The 17553-nt window shown below is 43.8% G+C and overlaps 1 protein-coding gene and 1 non-coding gene across 2 annotated transcripts in view; both read right to left on the bottom strand.

Moving 5' to 3' along the window:
* Window positions 1–244: 244 nt before the first annotated feature.
* LOC114808319 lies at window positions 245–383 on the bottom strand. Its single transcript, XR_003756165.1, has one exon. It is a non-coding gene; the product is annotated as a small nucleolar RNA SNORA7 (small nucleolar RNA).
* Window positions 384–7636: 7253 nt separating this feature from the next.
* The window catches only part of TRPM3 (transient receptor potential cation channel subfamily M member 3), a 213209-nt gene continuing 203292 nt past the window's right edge, over window positions 7637–17553 (bottom strand). The window contains exons 23-25 of the mRNA XM_039910775.1: window positions 17059–17191; window positions 15137–15420; window positions 7637–14890 (exon numbers count right to left, since the gene is read on the bottom strand). Coding sequence (XP_039766709.1) covers window positions 13968–14890; window positions 15137–15420; window positions 17059–17191 — 1340 coding nt within the window. The 3' untranslated portion in view covers window positions 7637–13967. The remainder of the gene's footprint in view (window positions 14891–15136; window positions 15421–17058; window positions 17192–17553) is intronic.

Raw genomic sequence — 17553 nt, forward strand, 5'->3', positions numbered from 1 at the left:
AAATTGAGATAAGATCAACAAATGTCTTATGCTGTCGAGTTATCTCCAACCCATAGCGACACCATGGATACATCTCTCCCAGAATGCCTCACCTCCATCTGCAATCATTCTGGTAGTGGATCCATAGAGTTTTCTTGGTAAAAATCCAGAAGTGGTTTACCATCGTCTCCTTCCACGCAGTAAACTTTGGTCTCTGCCCTCGACTCTCTCCCGTGCCACTGATGTCCAGCATAGGTGAGTTTTGACTTGTAGCAGGTTGCCTTCCACTCGCTAGTCACTGGCCCAAGCTAGGAATGGAATGGATATGCCTCTGCTTGTCTCTCCCTCCCGTAGTCGAGACTGGTAGAGTACTGGAAACTCTCCAGGTGCGATCCTGAGAGGGGATCGATAAATGTAGGCTACTCAAATCCAACCATTACATTTTTGTCGACCCTGGTGCAAGTGTCTGAAAAATGGTGGCACCTATTATTTTTTATGACCTTTTCCCCAAGAAGCTCATTAGAATGGCTCATAATTTAGCTGACTCAAAGGTTGTGAAAATCTGAAGAGAATATGTGCATGGGAGAGAAAAGAGTGGGTCCAAATTTTTTTTTGGTGTTTAGAGCTCTAGAACAGTTGATTATGCCAGTCCAATGTTGGGATGACTGTTACTGCAGCATGTTCTTGGTTATATGCTGCATTTCTCTTTCAGGTGCTTTGCCCCACTGGCTCCTACTTGGCAGCAAGTGTGATGGATGATTCAAAGCTAGTCATTCTTTGCATCTCATTTGTCATCTTCCAGCTGAGTGTAGCCAATTCCCCCCCTTTTTAAAAATAAATAATTTGTGTCTCAACTCTCTTCTTCACCCCTCCCCCCACCACCCCCATTAGATTGTAAACTCCTTGAGGACAGGGATCATGTGTTTATTTATGCTGTACTTTCCCAAGTCCTTAATACAGTGTTTTGTGCTCAATAAATACCATCGATTAAGTTGAATTTTACAGCTACCATTTGTCAGCTTTTATTTTTTCCATGGGATCAAATGTCTTTTGAAGGTTTCATTGGGTGGAGTTGCACTTCTTAATAGTCCCTTAGCTGGCACCTATTCAGATTAATGTTCTCCATAGGAAAGTGAGAGGAATTAATGACAGATTTCATTGAACAACCACTAAGAAACACCACAAACCAGCATAAACAATCCAATACATGAATGTCACCTAGGAGAGATAATGGGGTAAATGTCAATATGTGGAGATGGATTTAGCCTGTGTAGCTTTATGCCTTAGAGTTACATAGGGAAGAAAAATCTGGCCACAGGCAAGAGTCCTGATGCTTCATCAATTTTTATACTGGAGAGAAATAAGAGAAGTTTACGTAAATGAGTGATTATCTGGCAGTCCCTAGACTGAGGCAGGCCAAACACTACACACTAAGCCAAACAGACAGACCACATGAGACAACTGGGTTTTTTGGCAACTCTTTGAGTTGATGGATTAGAATCCCTTGAGTTTTCAACAAGGTTCGAAGTTGTACAGAGCAATAGGCGGCTTCATTGACCTCTTTTGAGAACAGTTTTACTCATCCTTAATTTCAAACCTGAATGTCTCCATTCCATTTATGTCTATAAAAACCGAGAGGGAAGAGAAGAGGCTGTTTGTTTTCTTTGATGGTATTTAAGTGCTTCCTATGTGCCAGGCACCGTACTAAGCACTGGGGTAGATATAAGCTAATCAGGTTGGACACAATCCATGACCCACATGGGGCTCACAGTCTTAATCCCCATTTTGCAGATGAGGTAACTGAGGCCTAGAGAAGTGAAATGACTTGCTCAAGGTCACATAGACAAGTGGTGGAACCAGGAGAAAATCATGAGGAAATATTCATTTAATATTCATCTCTTCTCTCCTGACCCCTCCTAATTTGGAGGCCTTCAATAGACTTGATCCTTTGAGTGTCATCTTTAAATCTATATGCTCCATAGGAGGCGTGGTTGTGTTTGCCTGAAAGCAAAGAAAGTCAATGCAGCTTTGGAGGAGAAAATGATTCTTAAGATCTGACAGTGAGGGAGAGATGCCAATTACTGTATAGGAAAGAGTATTTCCTTCAGGGGAAAATGATCTGAAGAGCGGTGAGCAGGAGGGAAGATGAATCCAGTGAGTTTGGAAGCTCGGTTCCAAACTGGCCACAGGTCATGATGCCCACCATCTGTATTCTCTCTCCAGCTGCTTTTGATTGCCATCAGCTCTCCCTGGCTATTGTGTGACTGCCTAGAGACGGACAGACTCTTAGGATAGGATTAGTCTGTGACTGCACTCCTACACCCACAGTGTTCAAAATAGTCAAACGGGAGCTCCCAGTTCCTCGACGGGGTTAATATATGACTCATTTCCCTAGAAATGCATTCCCTGGGGGAGAGAATATGCCCACTAATAACCGATAGGATGAGATTTACATTTCAAAAAGTTGGGAGTTGAAATCATCCTTACCACCATCTGCAGCCCCCTTTCAATCCTTACTGCTCTCAAAATCCGCTGCCCTTTCAGTCACAATTATGAGTAGAGTTTTCATGTCAGAGACACCTGTTCCCTAGTTCTCGGACTGAGCGAGGATTTGCAGCTGACCTGGGTTGGAAACGGTGACAGACCACTAAACCTTTTATTTCACCCTGTAAGTAATCTGAGGCGCATGTAAGCCAGGAAAGCGGAAGAAATGATTTGAAGATGTAGCCAGGCACCATCTCTAACGATGGGGGTGGGGTCGCTCTCTTTGAGTCAAGGCTTCAACAGAGATTGATGGGGTGCTGAGAGGTGGCTTAAACAGGGGCAGGCCCTGTTTGGAACAGATCTGTTATTGATTTATATTAATGTCTGTCTTCCCGCTTCTAGAATGTAAGCTCGCTGTGGTCAGGGAATGTGTCTGTTTATTGTTGTACTGCACTCTCCCAAGTGCTTAGTAAAATGCTCTGCACACAGTAAGCACTCAATAAATACCATTGAATGAATGAAAGTGCTGGGAGAGATATGAGATCAATCATATTTACTGAGCACTTACTATGTGCAGAGCACTGTACTAAGTGCTTGGGAGAATACAACAGAATCAGCAGACTCGTTTCCCACCAAGTGGGTTGTACACGGTCCATGTCCCATGTGGGGCTCATCGTCTTAATTCCTATTTTGAGGATGAGGAGCCAAGTTTATTTCCAGGGCTGGAAAGATGATACTTGCAATGTTCTGATGGGCTTCAGGGTAATGGCTTAAAGCAGAAGAAATGGTAGACCCCAAAGGCTTGGTCCAAGGCCATGAAGACCAAAAATAGAGAGACGGGAGGGGCAAAAAAAGAAATAATTACAATGAATTTTCTGTCTTCTATGTATATTCCTTAGTACTAAGTAGAGTGTGCTAAATCTTGCTATTGGTTTAGTGGTTACAATAATAATGTATTTGTTAAGCGCTTATTATCTGCTTAGCATGGGGGGGAGGAGGAGGGGAGGATAAAAGGTAATCAGGTTGTCCTACGTGGGACTCACAGTATTAATCCCCATTTTACAAATGAGGTAACTGAGGCACAGAGAGATGACTTGCCCAAAGTCACAGAGTTGACAAGCGGCGGAGCCGGGATGAGAACCCTTGACCTCTGACTCCCAAGCCCGTGCTCTTTCCAGTGAGCCATACGGCTTCTCTAGCACTGCTCTGGGAAACAGGAGGCCTGGGTTCTAGCCCTGGCTCTACCTGTAGCTGGGAAGCATTGGTGTGGTGTGGTAGCGTTCATCATCCCACACTGCTGCCAGTCTACTTGCTTATTGTACACTGTACCTTGGAGATGACACGACTAGCAGGAATGAGAAAGTATGAATGGTGCTATTCAAGCCGTTAGCACAAGAGTTGATTCAGTGGCACAGGATGTCGAGGCTCATCTGTCATTCTTTAAGGGAGACTCCATCCAGCCGAATACGTTGGATAAAAGTCAGGTGTTTTTTTTTTTTGATGGCATTTGTTCAGTGCTTACTATGTGTCAAACGTTGTTCTAAATGCTGGGTTAGATACAAATCGATCAGGATGTTCACACTCCCTGTCCCACATGGGGCTCACGGTCTAAGTAGAAGGGAGAACGGGTATTAAATCCCCATTTTACAATTGAAAAAAAGGCATAGAGAAGGTTAAGTGACTTACCCACGGTCACACAGCAGGCAAGTGGCAGAGCCGGTATTAGAACCTAGATCCAAACTCTTTCCACTGGACCACACTGCTTCCCATGAAATTCCAGAAATTAATTAATTAATTAATTGGAGAAGCAGTGTGGCTCAGTGGAAAGAGCGCGGGCTTTGGAGTCAGGGTTCATGAGTTCGAATCCCAGCTCTGCCACTTGTCAGCTGTGTGACTGTGGGCAAGTCACTTAACTTCTCTGTGCCTCAGTTCCCTCATCTGTAAAATGGGGATTAAGACTGTGAGCCCCACGTGGGACAACCTGATTCCCCTATGTCTACCCCAGCGCTTAGAACAGTGCTCGGCACATAGTAAGCGCTTAACAAATACCAACATTATTATTAATTTCCCCAAATTAAGAATTAATAATCCCACACCATTTCCACAAGGCTTGCTGTTCTGGAATGAGTCCTAATAATATTAGTAGTCAAGATTATGGTATTTGCTAAGTGCTTACTATGTACTAAGTGCGGGGTCTACAAGTTAATATGTGGGCACCCTTTGGCTTTTAATGCAGGGGCAAGGGTGTGGGCAATTGAGTATTCACAGCTGCAGTTTCAGGACTCTTATGGATGGTAAAGTGACCAGGCAGCTCACTCAAAGGGTCTATCAGATACACCCTTTTAAACCTTTGGATGATGTAAGATCCTGAATATACATCCCGGTCTCAACAGGATTATGGTACTGTACCTTTTAAGGACATAAAGAGGAGGGGAGGAAAAAAAGTGTAGAATCTATTCTAATTTATCTACCTGGGATTGCTCCATTTTCCAGGTGTATTTCTGGACAATGACCATCTGAAGTTATGAGCCTGGACTCCTAGGACCAATCTCCCTGGATCTTTTAAGGTAGGTGGTCAAGATATGTTACTGCAAGGCTAATGAAGTACCATCATATAACGTCAAAACATATGAGAGATCTGTTTTAGTAAATGTGCCCTTTTTGACCAAAAACAGTGTGAGAAGCAGTGTGGTCTAGTAGATAGAGCACAGACCTGGGAGTTAGAAGGACTGGGGTTGTAATCCTGGCTCTGCCACTTGTCTGGTGTGTGACCTTGGACAAGTCACTACCCTTCTTTGTGCCTGAGTTACCCCGTTTGAAAATGGGGATTAATACTGTGAGCCCCACGTGGGACATGGACCGTGTCCAACCTCATTAGTTTCTGTCTAACCCAGCGCTTAGTACAATGTCTGGCACATAGTAAGTGCTCAACAAATACCATTAAAAAAAAATCATGTAAGCCTAAAGGACAGAAATGTCAGCGACTGACAAAAAGGACTCGAGTTTTCTCAGCCCATGTAGTCTCAGACACATCCTTCAGAGTTGATGTATCTTTAGTCACCATTCTTAGATGAGTGCTGCCGGTTTTTTCTAGGAAATCTGGCAACTCATATTTAAATACTGCTTTGCATAAATTTGCATACCCCCTTCAGCAATCCTTAAGTATATGAGATAAACTGAATTAGTGCTACCTATGGCAATGGTATTAAAGGCTAACATTTGATGATGGAGTCTCTCATCTGCAATGAAGGATGAGCTTTGCTCCTGAAACATCAATCAATCATTGGTATTTATTGCTCACTTGCTATGGATGTACAGTACACTATACTCCGTGCTTGGCAGAATCCAGTACAATAGAGTTTTTCGATGTGATCACTGGCCTTACGTAGTTTCAAGACTGAGAACCCCAGCGCTTAGAACAGTGCTCGATACCTAGTACGCGCTTAAACCATTAAAAAAAAATAAGCCAGCCAAGGAGAATTAATTATTGTGCTAGGGGTTTGTGTGGCCTCTCCTCCCTGCCAGTCATGTTTCTGTTGGGTGTGAGTAGGCTGGAGTAATTCTTCACCCAAATTAGCTATGAATAGGCAGAACTGGGACTAGAAGCCAGGTCTCTCGATTTCCAGAGCAGTCCTCTTTCCACTGACCAACAGAAGAGCCTGGGCCAATGGTTTAGAGCCACCATTAGCCTTCAGGATAAGGAGATGGCATTTCCAGAACCATTCCTAAAATCGATTACATTCTGGGGACACGGGGACAGCCTATGTTGCAATAGTAACTGTGGCATTAATTAAGCACTTACTATGCACCAAACACTTACTGAGCCCTGGGGTAGATACAAGACAATCAGGTTGGACTCAGTCTCTGTTTCACATGGGGGTCATAGCCTAAGAAGGAGGGAGAACAAGAATTTAATCCCCATTTTACAGATGAGGAAACTGAGGCCCAGAGAAGGTTTTTTATGGTATTTGTCAAGCACTTAATATATGTCAAGCACCGTTCTAAGTGATGGAGTAGATACAAGTTAAACAGACTGGGCACACTCTGTCCCAAATGGGGATCACAAACTAAGAGGGAGAACTATAATTTAATCCCCAATTTTTACAGTTGAGCAAACTGAGGTACAGAGAAGTGAAATGACTTGCCCAGGGTTACACAGCAAGCACTTGGCACAGTCAGGATTAGAATCCAGGTCCTCTGACTCCCAGGGCTGTGCTTTTCCACTAGATCATGCAGCTACCCCTCTGACTTGACCTACGTCACTCAGCAGGCAAGTGGCAGAGCCGGGATTAGAACCCAGGTCAAAAATCGGGTCTATCTCTGGAACATGGGGATGTCTTGTAACTCTACTCTCGATGCCACTCTTCTTATATTAGAAGGGTTCACGACAGGAGTACGATCTGCATAATAGTCATTTGGTTAGCTTGTTGGGCGTAGAGAACGTGCCTACCAACTCTGTTATAGTGAACTCTCACAAGCACTTAGTACAGTGCTTTGCACACAGTACGTGCCAAATAAATATGATTAACTGGTTGGATGACAAATTTGGGCATCCTATCGATTCTACTACTCATTAGTAGAAAGGGTTGACTTACAATCCAACATGGCACCACCTCCCTCTGCCAGTCATATGATGCAAATTGATTCCACTCTGGCCCCCGCCCACCTCTCCTCTCTCCCGTGTGTGTCCGTGCGGCCATGATGAAGGTATGGGTGCGGCCCTGCTTGGTTGGGCAGCGGCTACAGAACTCCTCCATCTGTTGGGGGTGGGGGTCACCCCCTGTGCCGGACCACTGCTGTGTGTGGGGGATGCATTTTTTTTTTGATCGGTGTTTTAAATACAAAGAAAACAAACACGAGGCATGTCGTTGCGTCTCCTCTCCCTGCTCTGGGACCAGGGCCAGAAGGGCCATGAGCTGACACAGAATTGCAGGTGCTTTGCTGTTTTCCCCGCTCTGGCCGCCTCTCCAGAGCCCGGACCATCTTGAGAGATTTTTGCCTGATTAAGGTGCTGTAGTGAAAAATACACCAATCTGTCGTGGAATCTATTCCAAGGACACATAGTCATTAATTCTTGATTCAGTCGGCATTCCCTTCGGTTTTAGGCCGACTGCACTGGGACTTCGCATCAACATGAATTCGTAGCGAATAAATACGCCAGGAAGCTAGAAAATGTTTTGAACTACATCCTTTTTTATTGCAAAACATCTGTTACAGAAACTTCAGAAAGTTTTACTGCGGTAACTGCCAACTTCTGCTTTGAATTACATATCTAAACACACAAGCTAAAAGTGCATTGTGAATCCAGTAGATCTTTTAAAAAAGAACGGATTTCTATGTATCGGTAGATATGTAAACCCATATCTACCCATATACGTAGAGGAAACAAGAGAGGTGGATCTAGATTTAACAAATCCAACTTCAAAACCTTCTTATTTATAGGAATTCATTTAAAAATGGCATTTTAATAATTTCTCTCTTTACAAACTTGTTATAGCATTTACAAATGAGAACCCAAATGAGATCACAAAATTGCCATGCGTTACAGCATACTGCGTACACTGTTCCACACAGCCATAGCAGCATTTAAACTCCTTAGGTAAGTCAGCTGCAATGGTGGAAGGCGGACAGACCTTTGATCCAATGCTCCTTCACCTCCTCCCTAATCTCCTTCCCAGCTGTTTAATCTACCCATCACGTGGTGTTTCACAACCATTGGATAAATGCTAAAAGGAAAAGTGATCCAACAGCAGCAGTGACACTCTTCCCCTCCTCCCACCCGTCCCTCCCCCCAGAAAGTTGTGACCGGTTCTCTACCTCCTCCCTCCCCCTTCCATTAACTCTCCAGATTGATCTGGGAAGCAGGAACTTTGCCAGCTGAGAGGAAGGAACTGGAGCGCCGCCGAATGGCAGTGCCGAGACGTAGGCTAATGGTGTGCCTCAAATGAGAGGGGCCCAAATGCTTCACGGGCTCTAATTTCCCTGGTGGGGGGGTGCGGGGGGGGGGGGGAGTTAGGTCGAAAGTTGGGACAAGGGAGCGATCTAGGCTCTTTGGATAGTTGGGTCAGAGAAGAGATTGGGAGCTGTGAAGGTCCCACACCCTGGCCAAACTATTTGTTTGGGACTGGTCAAATAAATAGCATTTTAATGGTAGTGGGCCTTTTTCGAAAGAGGCTGGGATGCTATTTAGTACTCAGGTGGTGGAGAAGCACTCCAAATGGTACCGTGTGAAGGGAGGAGAGCAGTAAACAGTGGTCCTGGCAGGAAATGATAGAGAAGACATATCCAACCCAGGCCCCCTCGCCTTGTACGCTGACCTTTTCTCCGGCACCTTCGGCTCACGTTATTGGAGGTTAGATGGGGGAGGTGGGGCTGGGGCTTGGGCTCAGTCTGAGGTAGCGCTCGGGCAGCACACAATTAGCCACCTTATGCTCTTTAGTCAGCCTGTACAATTCGGGAAATACACTTAGGGTTTGAGTATAGTGAAGATAAAATTTTGTGCAAAATGGCAGAAAAAAAAATGTCATGGCGGTTTAAGGGAGAAGATAGAAAAAAATTGGCCCAGCCCATAGGCCATATCACAACTCACCATCCACAAACTCCCCGCAAAACTACTTCCTGTGGAAAACTTGGAATGATTGCATCCCAGTTTCCCGAGCAAAGATAACCAAAATTAAATGACCTGAGCAAATGTAACATGGCTGTCTGCCTTGTTTGTCTTGGTTCTCTTGAATGTGACAGAACAGATACAGCGAGCATTTTCACTGGCCACTTCCAAGCTGGTAAAATGATCACTTTGGCCTTAGGGAGAAAGGGCAGCCCATTTCCCCTGCAGTCTCCAACTGCAGGTGGTGGACTACAGCTTTCTGTTTGCAACGGCACTCGCTGTATGACCCGTCCTCTGCGAGGCTCAATGAACTAGCTCCTATGCTTCCACATGTTGGGTAGCTTTCGGGAAAGAAAAGATGACTTCTCTGACATGAATGAAATTTACCCAGTCACCTACATTTTTCTCTGACCCATTCACCTGCCCATAAAGGCCCCATCCCCTTCACCAAAAGGCTTGAAGGAAAACTGTAAGCTACCACTCTAATTTCTGAAGCCTTTTTCAGTGATTTTTGTCCATTGTGGACTAATGAAGTTTTTCTACACTCTTGTTTAAGTTTAGTCATTTAAATCTTGTTGTCCTAAGCTAGCAGACAACTGTGTCCAAAATATCAATGAAGCACCTTAACCTTTCCACACCTGAGAGGTAGCTGTCTCAGGCGTCTGGTTAGATACACACCCTATGGTTAATACTTCATTTTATAATATTTGATTGTAGCTTTTAAAAAATAATAAAAAACTTGGTTACTTTTTTTTAGTCATTAAAAATTGAACCTAATCAAAAATCGTGTAAGAAGCCCAAAGACTTGAATTAATTCCTAACTGGTTTCATCATAACAGGCAGGCAATAGTAAACTGTTAAGCCTCAAAAGTCCAAAGAAACTCATGGAGCAGTGCATGCATTTTCATCGACACAAAGTAAGACTGGACTTAAGGAAGAGAAACTTCTTCAGTTATGTCACACCGTTATTATGAAATAATGTACTATGATGCAATATCTAGGACAAGTGTATATCCACCTACATAATAGCATCACTTAAACTAGATACAACAAAACAGATTACTACATGAAAATATTTGTAAAATAGCGTACACTGCTTCCTTAATTGGTCAGTAGATGTAAACCAACAGCTAATTTAACCGAGTTTCAAAATATTCACTGAAATTAATTTCTTAGTCTTTTGCATCACATGCCAAGTCATCTTTCACACTAGCACAACTCACCTATCACAGCTCACAGCGGCTCATTAGAGAATTATACATCAGCTCTTACAGACACTTACAGTGGAGCTACACAGAAGAATGTGGAAAACATTTAGCAGTTACAGATTGCAAACAAAAATGCATATTCCATACATAATGCTAATATCGTGGGTTTGAGAGCATAATTGTTTCTTGCAACATGGGCAGCTTTATTGAATGTTACAGATTTAGAAACACGCCACCTTACAATGCAACATTAAAGCTGTCCTGTAACGTTCATTAACACAATCACATGTCACAACTATGCTGGCTTTTATATGGAATACACATTTATATGTTTTAAATATTATACAGTATATCGCTCGGCATAGGCTATAGATATAACATGATTGACTATGGGATAATATTTATCGTTGCTAAAGAAGTTATAACAGTCCATGACATTCAGTAAGCAGACAGACTGTATAGCCTCAAAAGGAAGAATAAATGCACTATCCTGGTATCTATCATATTATCTATAGAAGCCGCATTTTAGAATATAACATGGTTTTTTTTTTTTTTACTATGGGCACTCATTTTTCACTGGTTATTATTTTAAAGTGGGAATTTTCAAAGTGCTTAGAGTCTTGTATTTCTAAACCTGGATTTTAAAAATCTAATTAATTAAAGTGCTGTATTAAAATCACTTCTTACAGCTTTGGACTCGGAAACACACATAAACTAACCATGAGAATCACAGAAAGACCTCTCTCCATCTTAGTCTCATTCGGCAATGAGAGGGTCACTAATGAATTAATGCTTCTAGCATATACCGGTTTTACCGAGGAAGGTGGAGTGTGTTAATCTGGAAAGCTCCATGGACATGTTCGTAAAACATTCTTAAATTGGGGAAAAAAACCCACCATAATGAAAGAATGACCTGGGACAAATCATGAACAGCAGGATACAAAAGTTGGCACATTTGAAGCAGATCACTCAACCAAAGCAGTTTCATCTCTGGTCCCTGGGTTTGGAACTACTTTATTAACTCTGTTAAATAATCTGCTCTCCACAATCATCTTAATTTACAGATAGGTAATAACTGTACCCTTGATCAGCAACATTGTGTTTCACATAAGCTGGTCCCAGACTTCAACGTAACAGACTCAGTTTAATACCTAGGTGGAGGAAAACCAAAAGGAAGGTTCCTCCAAGAGATGTGCATCACTGCAGTGATGTGCCTACATGAAAGAAATGATTAGGAAATGTGGTGCTTTGATTTTTGTGTTCTCATAATACGTCGGTGTATTTCAAAGACTTGATTTTTAATGCTGTCTCTAACCAAAAAGCTCCTTGGTCAGGACTGTTTAGTTCTTTGAATTAGGGGCAGCTTTCTTTGGGACTAATAATAGTCACAACATAAAGCTGAAAATTGATATTTCTGGCCCATGTTCCACCCCTTATCCTACTCCTCTTCCTCCTCCTCCAACTCCTCAGGCTCTCTTCCAACCTCAATTCCGTTCAAGAATCGATTTGAAAAGAGACCGTTTTTTAAAAAGGCTACCGGCATTCCCGGGATGCCCTGGTGTGCTGGGTTCCTCGTGCTCATTTCCATTTCTTATGTAGGCCTTCTGCTCTACGTGATCCAACCTAATGGGCACACATATTATTTCATCCAAACCATGGAAATGAACAAGTAGAAGACTTGTCCCAGCAGTTAACATCTATCCATCGATGAAACCAAACTTCTAAATTTTAGGAATGAATTTTCAAAACGAAAAGTGCACCTTCGAAATATGTGCCTTTTGTACATCAGGCGGGTGTTTGGACATTTGTCAATCAGGGACAAAGAGAGGTCCCAGTCGCTTCGCCTGGAAATTTCATATGTGCAACTAAGGCACTGTGTGATGCAGACTGAACCCTCTACATTTATGATCTCATCCCTGTTTACCTACCCAGGCCAGTCTGTTTATTATTATTTTTTTTTAATTTTTCTTTTTTCTTTTTATTTTTAACACTCTTATTTGAAAAACTAGCTTCCCCAAATCACTCACCCTTAGGACTCTACCTTCACAACCTAGTCACGTCCCGACTGTGACATCACTTGGCATTTCAAACCTTCCCAAGAGAGGAAGCTGTATCTACCTTCTAGTAACATACTCTATATGAAGATGCAGAAAACACATGCATCTTATATACATATACGTGTGTATAGTGTAAAACTAGTGATATGATTTATCCGTTTTGTATTTTGATCATTTGCATTTCTGAATATCTTTGTTAAACAGGAATAATTTTTATAGCATTGGTAGTGTACCTGCAATGATGGCCTTGAGTGGTTACCAACTGTTCCACTTTCACTCACCTCAAAACCCATTCATTGCTTTGAAACATCCCGGAAAAGATGCTTAGATACACCAACTATAAAATATATCAGTCTCCGAGAGACTCCAGTTACACTCGTGCCAAAATAAGAAAAGACTTATGTAGGTCTGAAAATGTCCATATGCAGTCATGTTCTATTATACAACATGGTCACATGTCAATATACATATGAATGGCATGATGAATTGGCAGTGGGATTTTAGAATAGAGCAGGTCACCTAACAGCCACGAGTGAATGAGGAATGAAGTATAGTAATGAACTGTACACATTACAAGGAGAAGCAGTGAGACTAGAGCTCACGGTGCTGGCGGTGATGATTTCTGCCCTTATTCTCATTGTCCCATATCATCATTTAGTGAGTAAATTCAATGGTGAAAGGTATGGTAAAAAAATAAATATACAATATTAAATTACATTCATTCTGAGCTTGCTCAACTGTACTACAATGCCCATTTAAGACCACAAAACACGGGACAATTACAAAATTATTTGTTCTACAGACGCTTTTTTTTTCATTTTGTTTGCTATACAAAAGGCATTTCTTTTGTTTCCTTTCTTCAAAGAGATAAACAGTTGTGGCACTAGAAGTGAATACAAGAGAGACAGGTGAACTATGACTGTTACCTTGTTTTTCTTTATAATGATCAATTACAGAAGTGTTGGCATGTGAAGGATGTGGGACGCAAGGACTGCTTGCTGCCGGCTTATACTGAATAAAAAGGATGCTCTTCATCAGTCACCACAATGATGGAACCAATGTAAAAAGAAAACAGAATGGAAGTTTAGCATATCAATCAATCAATGGTATTTACTGAGCGCTTATTGTGTGCAGAGCACTGTACTAAGCGCTTGGGAGAGGACAATACAGCATAGCTCATTTGCACGCTGGTTAGTTTTTCTTTCTTTTTGGGGGGCCAATTTAAGTCAGCAATCAAGATATGCCTTCTAGCCAAGTCAGAGCTCTGAATTCCTTCATCCACCACAACTCCTGACTTCATAAGGGGGTTGCCTTTCTTTAAAGAAAATCACCACACTTTTTCTCTCTCCCCATTTCTCCCTCCTGCCCTCCCGCTCTTTCCTTTCAAGTTGTGAGCATCAGTTTAGTCAAGGTTCCAAAACCTAGCACTTGGCAGTGGGACAAACTCCATTTGGACCTGACCACTGGCATAGAAGCCAACATATCATGACGGGATGCTTGTTTTGTTCTACTAAGAAAAATTGTTTGGGGTGCAGGATGAAGGATTAGGGATTGTGAGGGGTGTGGGGGAGGTGAGGATATGGGGAATGAGTCTCAGAGTTCCTGGGATGCTCATCTTGAAATGTAAAAGGTTTAGTTGTGCTTGCTCTCAAAGCTTTGGAAGGCTGCCGTTCTGGACAGTCTCCTCAGGGACACGCTGTCCCCTCTACTTTCTGGCCTGGAGGACTTACTCCTCTGGAATGGGTTTCGTAGGCCCACAGCGTTACGCTGCCTATCGAGTTTATCGCTGATTGATAGGCTCTTCCTGGTGTGTGCATAGAGGGTGCTGGGCTCCTCTGCCGAGTAGCTGTTGGCCCGCTCTATTTTAGGGAGGGTGATGTTGTTGGAGAGTGTTCTGGTTGAGCCACTGCTCTCTTGGGAGGATAAGGCATCCCCCTTCTTGTCTTTAGCTTCATTCTCTTCATTGTCAGAGCTGGGGTGACTTAGCTCGGCTTCTCTCTCTGGGTGGCAGCATACCAAGTCCTCCACTTTGTCCCCAAGGCCTCCGGGGAAAGTCACCCTGTCTACGATGGCCTGGGGAGCGTTGACGCACCTGGTATCTATACAGTCGGTAATACTTGTGTATTCTGCTGTCTTGACCGGTACCCCGAAATTGACGTAATAGCTCCGGGAGGGTGAAAACATGAAGCTATGAGATTTCACAATTGGGGTCTCCTCGAGGAGAAATGGAGCAGAGGCCAGGTAGCGGCTGCTCTTGGACCGCTCTATCGTGTGGTATAAGGGAGGATCCACGTCCCAGGGGTTTTGGCCCTCCGGGAGCTGGGTGTAGTCTGAAGAAAGCGACCTCGTCTCCATCATAGCGATATCCTCAAAGTCGATGCTACGGCTCGGAGGTCTTTCCACAGGAGTGAGCATCACAGAGGCGCCGCTGGTTGAGGTGGCAGACAGTGCTGGAGCTTGCAGGGCGGCCTCGCCGATCCCAAGGATGTTCATGGAGGCGTCCGGAGGTTCCAAGTCACCACAGTGGAGCTCATCCATAGCCGACACGTAGATGTCTATGCAAGAAGAAGGCCTTCTGGAGTCAGGGATGATGGACAAGGTGCTTAAGGGGACTGGAGGAGCCTTGGTCTCTTTGGACACAGAGTGGGAGCTAGTAGCCCGGTGAAGGCTCAGGGACCTTTCTTTAAAAATACTTTCCAACTTTTCTATCCCATTTTTGTCTTTCACATTCACCGAATAGAACGAGTGGCTTCGCATACGGGGCATTAAGGTGGGAGAGGTTGGGGACATTGACTCCTCACCTGCAGGGTCAATACTTTCTTGGAGCTTGTAGGCGTTCCCTTCCTGGCTATTGAAGCTGCTCTGTCTCACAATGTAGGCGGTGTCTGTACAGTCCGAGGAGGTCCGAGACCGTATCTTGTTGGACTCTGCCCTCTCCAGGCCAGTGAGCCGCTCCATTGCCGTGGCCATGCGTCCAATCAGGTCTTCCAGCTGCGCGAGCCTGATGTCGACAGTCTGGAGCGAAGCCTTCATGCAGTGCTCCCGTTCGTTCACCTCCTCCAGGCGCATGGACATATTCTCCACCCTTCAAGAATAATAATAATGATTATAAGATAATAAGTGCAGATAAGATGAGAACACATGGGTAATGAGCAGCAGCCCAAGGCTAAGCCCTGGTGCGGGAGTGGGGGTGGGGTCAGAGGGCAAGTGGGACAAAGCGGCAATGGGATTTGGTGCCTCCAGTTTCTTCTGTCAGGGACAAGGGGGAGACAATTATTCCACACTAAGGGTTCTGGAGTCGAATTCTCAGCCCAGTCACTCATCGCTGCTTTTAGTCTCTCAGGGACTGAATGTGTAAGTCAAGTCATACTTTATGTGTAATCCTATTTTTCAGTTGCTTAAGTGAAGAAGGAGAACGGCAACCCCACCCAAAGCTCGACTCTGGCCTACATTTTTCCCTTTTCAAAGTTGGCTCCCAGGCAAATCTTTTGGAAACAAGAGTGTGCCCCATTCAAGTGCTCTCCTGGAGAAGAAAAATGGACCTTTCCTCCCCCCACTCAAATCCATACAGGATCCTGGACAGGAAGAATGCAAACGGCTCAAATGTAAAACTTGAGCTCTCATATAATAGTGAAAGTAGTAGTATGGATCCCCATTTGACAAATATTTAAAAACAACTCATTTTTGTCTGGGTCCATACTTCTGGTTAGAAAGTGTTTGAAAGACTGTGAGACACCTTGGGTTGCCAAGGGACCTTGGAACAGGCCTAGAATGGTCCTCAACTGCATCTTGGCTTGGGGAAACCCTGGGCCCAGAGTGGATCAGACTTTCAGAAGCTGCTCTGGACTAGCAGCCCTAGGCTTGACCTGGCCTGAATGTGATGTGCCTAGGATCCCAAAAAGCCTACTTCAGGTGAACTCTGGGCTGTCTCTCAGAGAAGTCACATTACTCTGCCATTTGCCTCAGTGGGTTAACAAAATGTCTCAGGCCAGTGTACACGTGAGGGGCCCTTTCCTGGCTGGCGTGGGATCGGGCAGAGGTCACTGTGTCCTGCACGGCTCCAAAGTCTGTATGTCCAGGCAGAGGAATGAATCACTTTGTGAAGAGAAGTCAGCCATTGGGTAGACCAAAAAAGACACTCATACAAGAGGCAAAGGAGGTCTGGGCTGAACAGGGCAAGGATCATGTCGACCATTTTCTAGAAACCTACTCTAGGGTCCACCAAATCTTCTTTATGCTAACTAGAATACAACTAGTTTGCTCTCTGGCATTACTTAGATGGACACATCAGGACCTAATTAATAATGATCATATTTATTATGCAATTACCATGTACAAAATGCAGGCATATATGCCAGATAATAAGATCAGACACAGCCTCTGTACCACGTGGGGCTTGCAATCTACTTATGCCTCTGGTTGCATTAGCCAACAGTCCATTTAGATCGACTGCATGCTGAGACCTGATGACAGGGACTGTGTCAAAATATGAAAGATTGCAGTGCTGCTAAGTTGTTTGGGGACCAATTTTGGTTACGCTATGTCTAGGCTTTCATTTTGAAATCTGGTTCACAAGAAAAAATGTTCAGCTCCTTGAGCTCCCTAGCCGATGAAGATCATCTAGTAAAGGTGTGATGATTTCTTCTCTGCGAGCATAGCAACTGTTCATAAAGCATTACAAGGTGTAAAACATCTATGCTGTTCTATGTTTCCAGAGTGTTACCTTTCAGACGTTACACGTATCCTCTCGTCATTGGAAGAATTGAATCGGTCATCTTTTTCTCTGAAATATTCTTCTATGCACTGTTCTTCAAAGTCATGCACTTTCTTGAGCTCGTCATCCGTTATGAAAAGTTCTGTAAAAGCAACAGGAGGTATGAGGGACCAACAAAATAGAGAAAAAGGATGCTGAGTATCATTGGATTGGTTACGAAAATCCTCTCTTGCTGGGCAGACTGGCCCGGTTTCTTGACTGAACCTTGAACTAGATCTGCACTTTTCAGTCAGGCCTCTCTGGGTAACATTCATGACCCTCCTTCAGATTTCTGACAGGCTTGAAATGCAGATCTGGCACTTCTCCTGGGCTGGATGTTGGTCTTTGACTTTACGAATCCAAGAGCTTAGCTGAATCAGGAATGGGGAAAGGGATCACCTCCTCCTACCTCTGAAGGTGCCAGGATCAGCTTTGGACTAGCCTAGCAGGAATTCAGGAAAATGC

The sequence above is a fragment of the Ornithorhynchus anatinus genome, chromosome X5 (assembly GCF_004115215.2).
Source record: "Ornithorhynchus anatinus isolate Pmale09 chromosome X5, mOrnAna1.pri.v4, whole genome shotgun sequence".
Lineage (NCBI taxonomy): Eukaryota > Metazoa > Chordata > Mammalia > Monotremata > Ornithorhynchidae > Ornithorhynchus > Ornithorhynchus anatinus.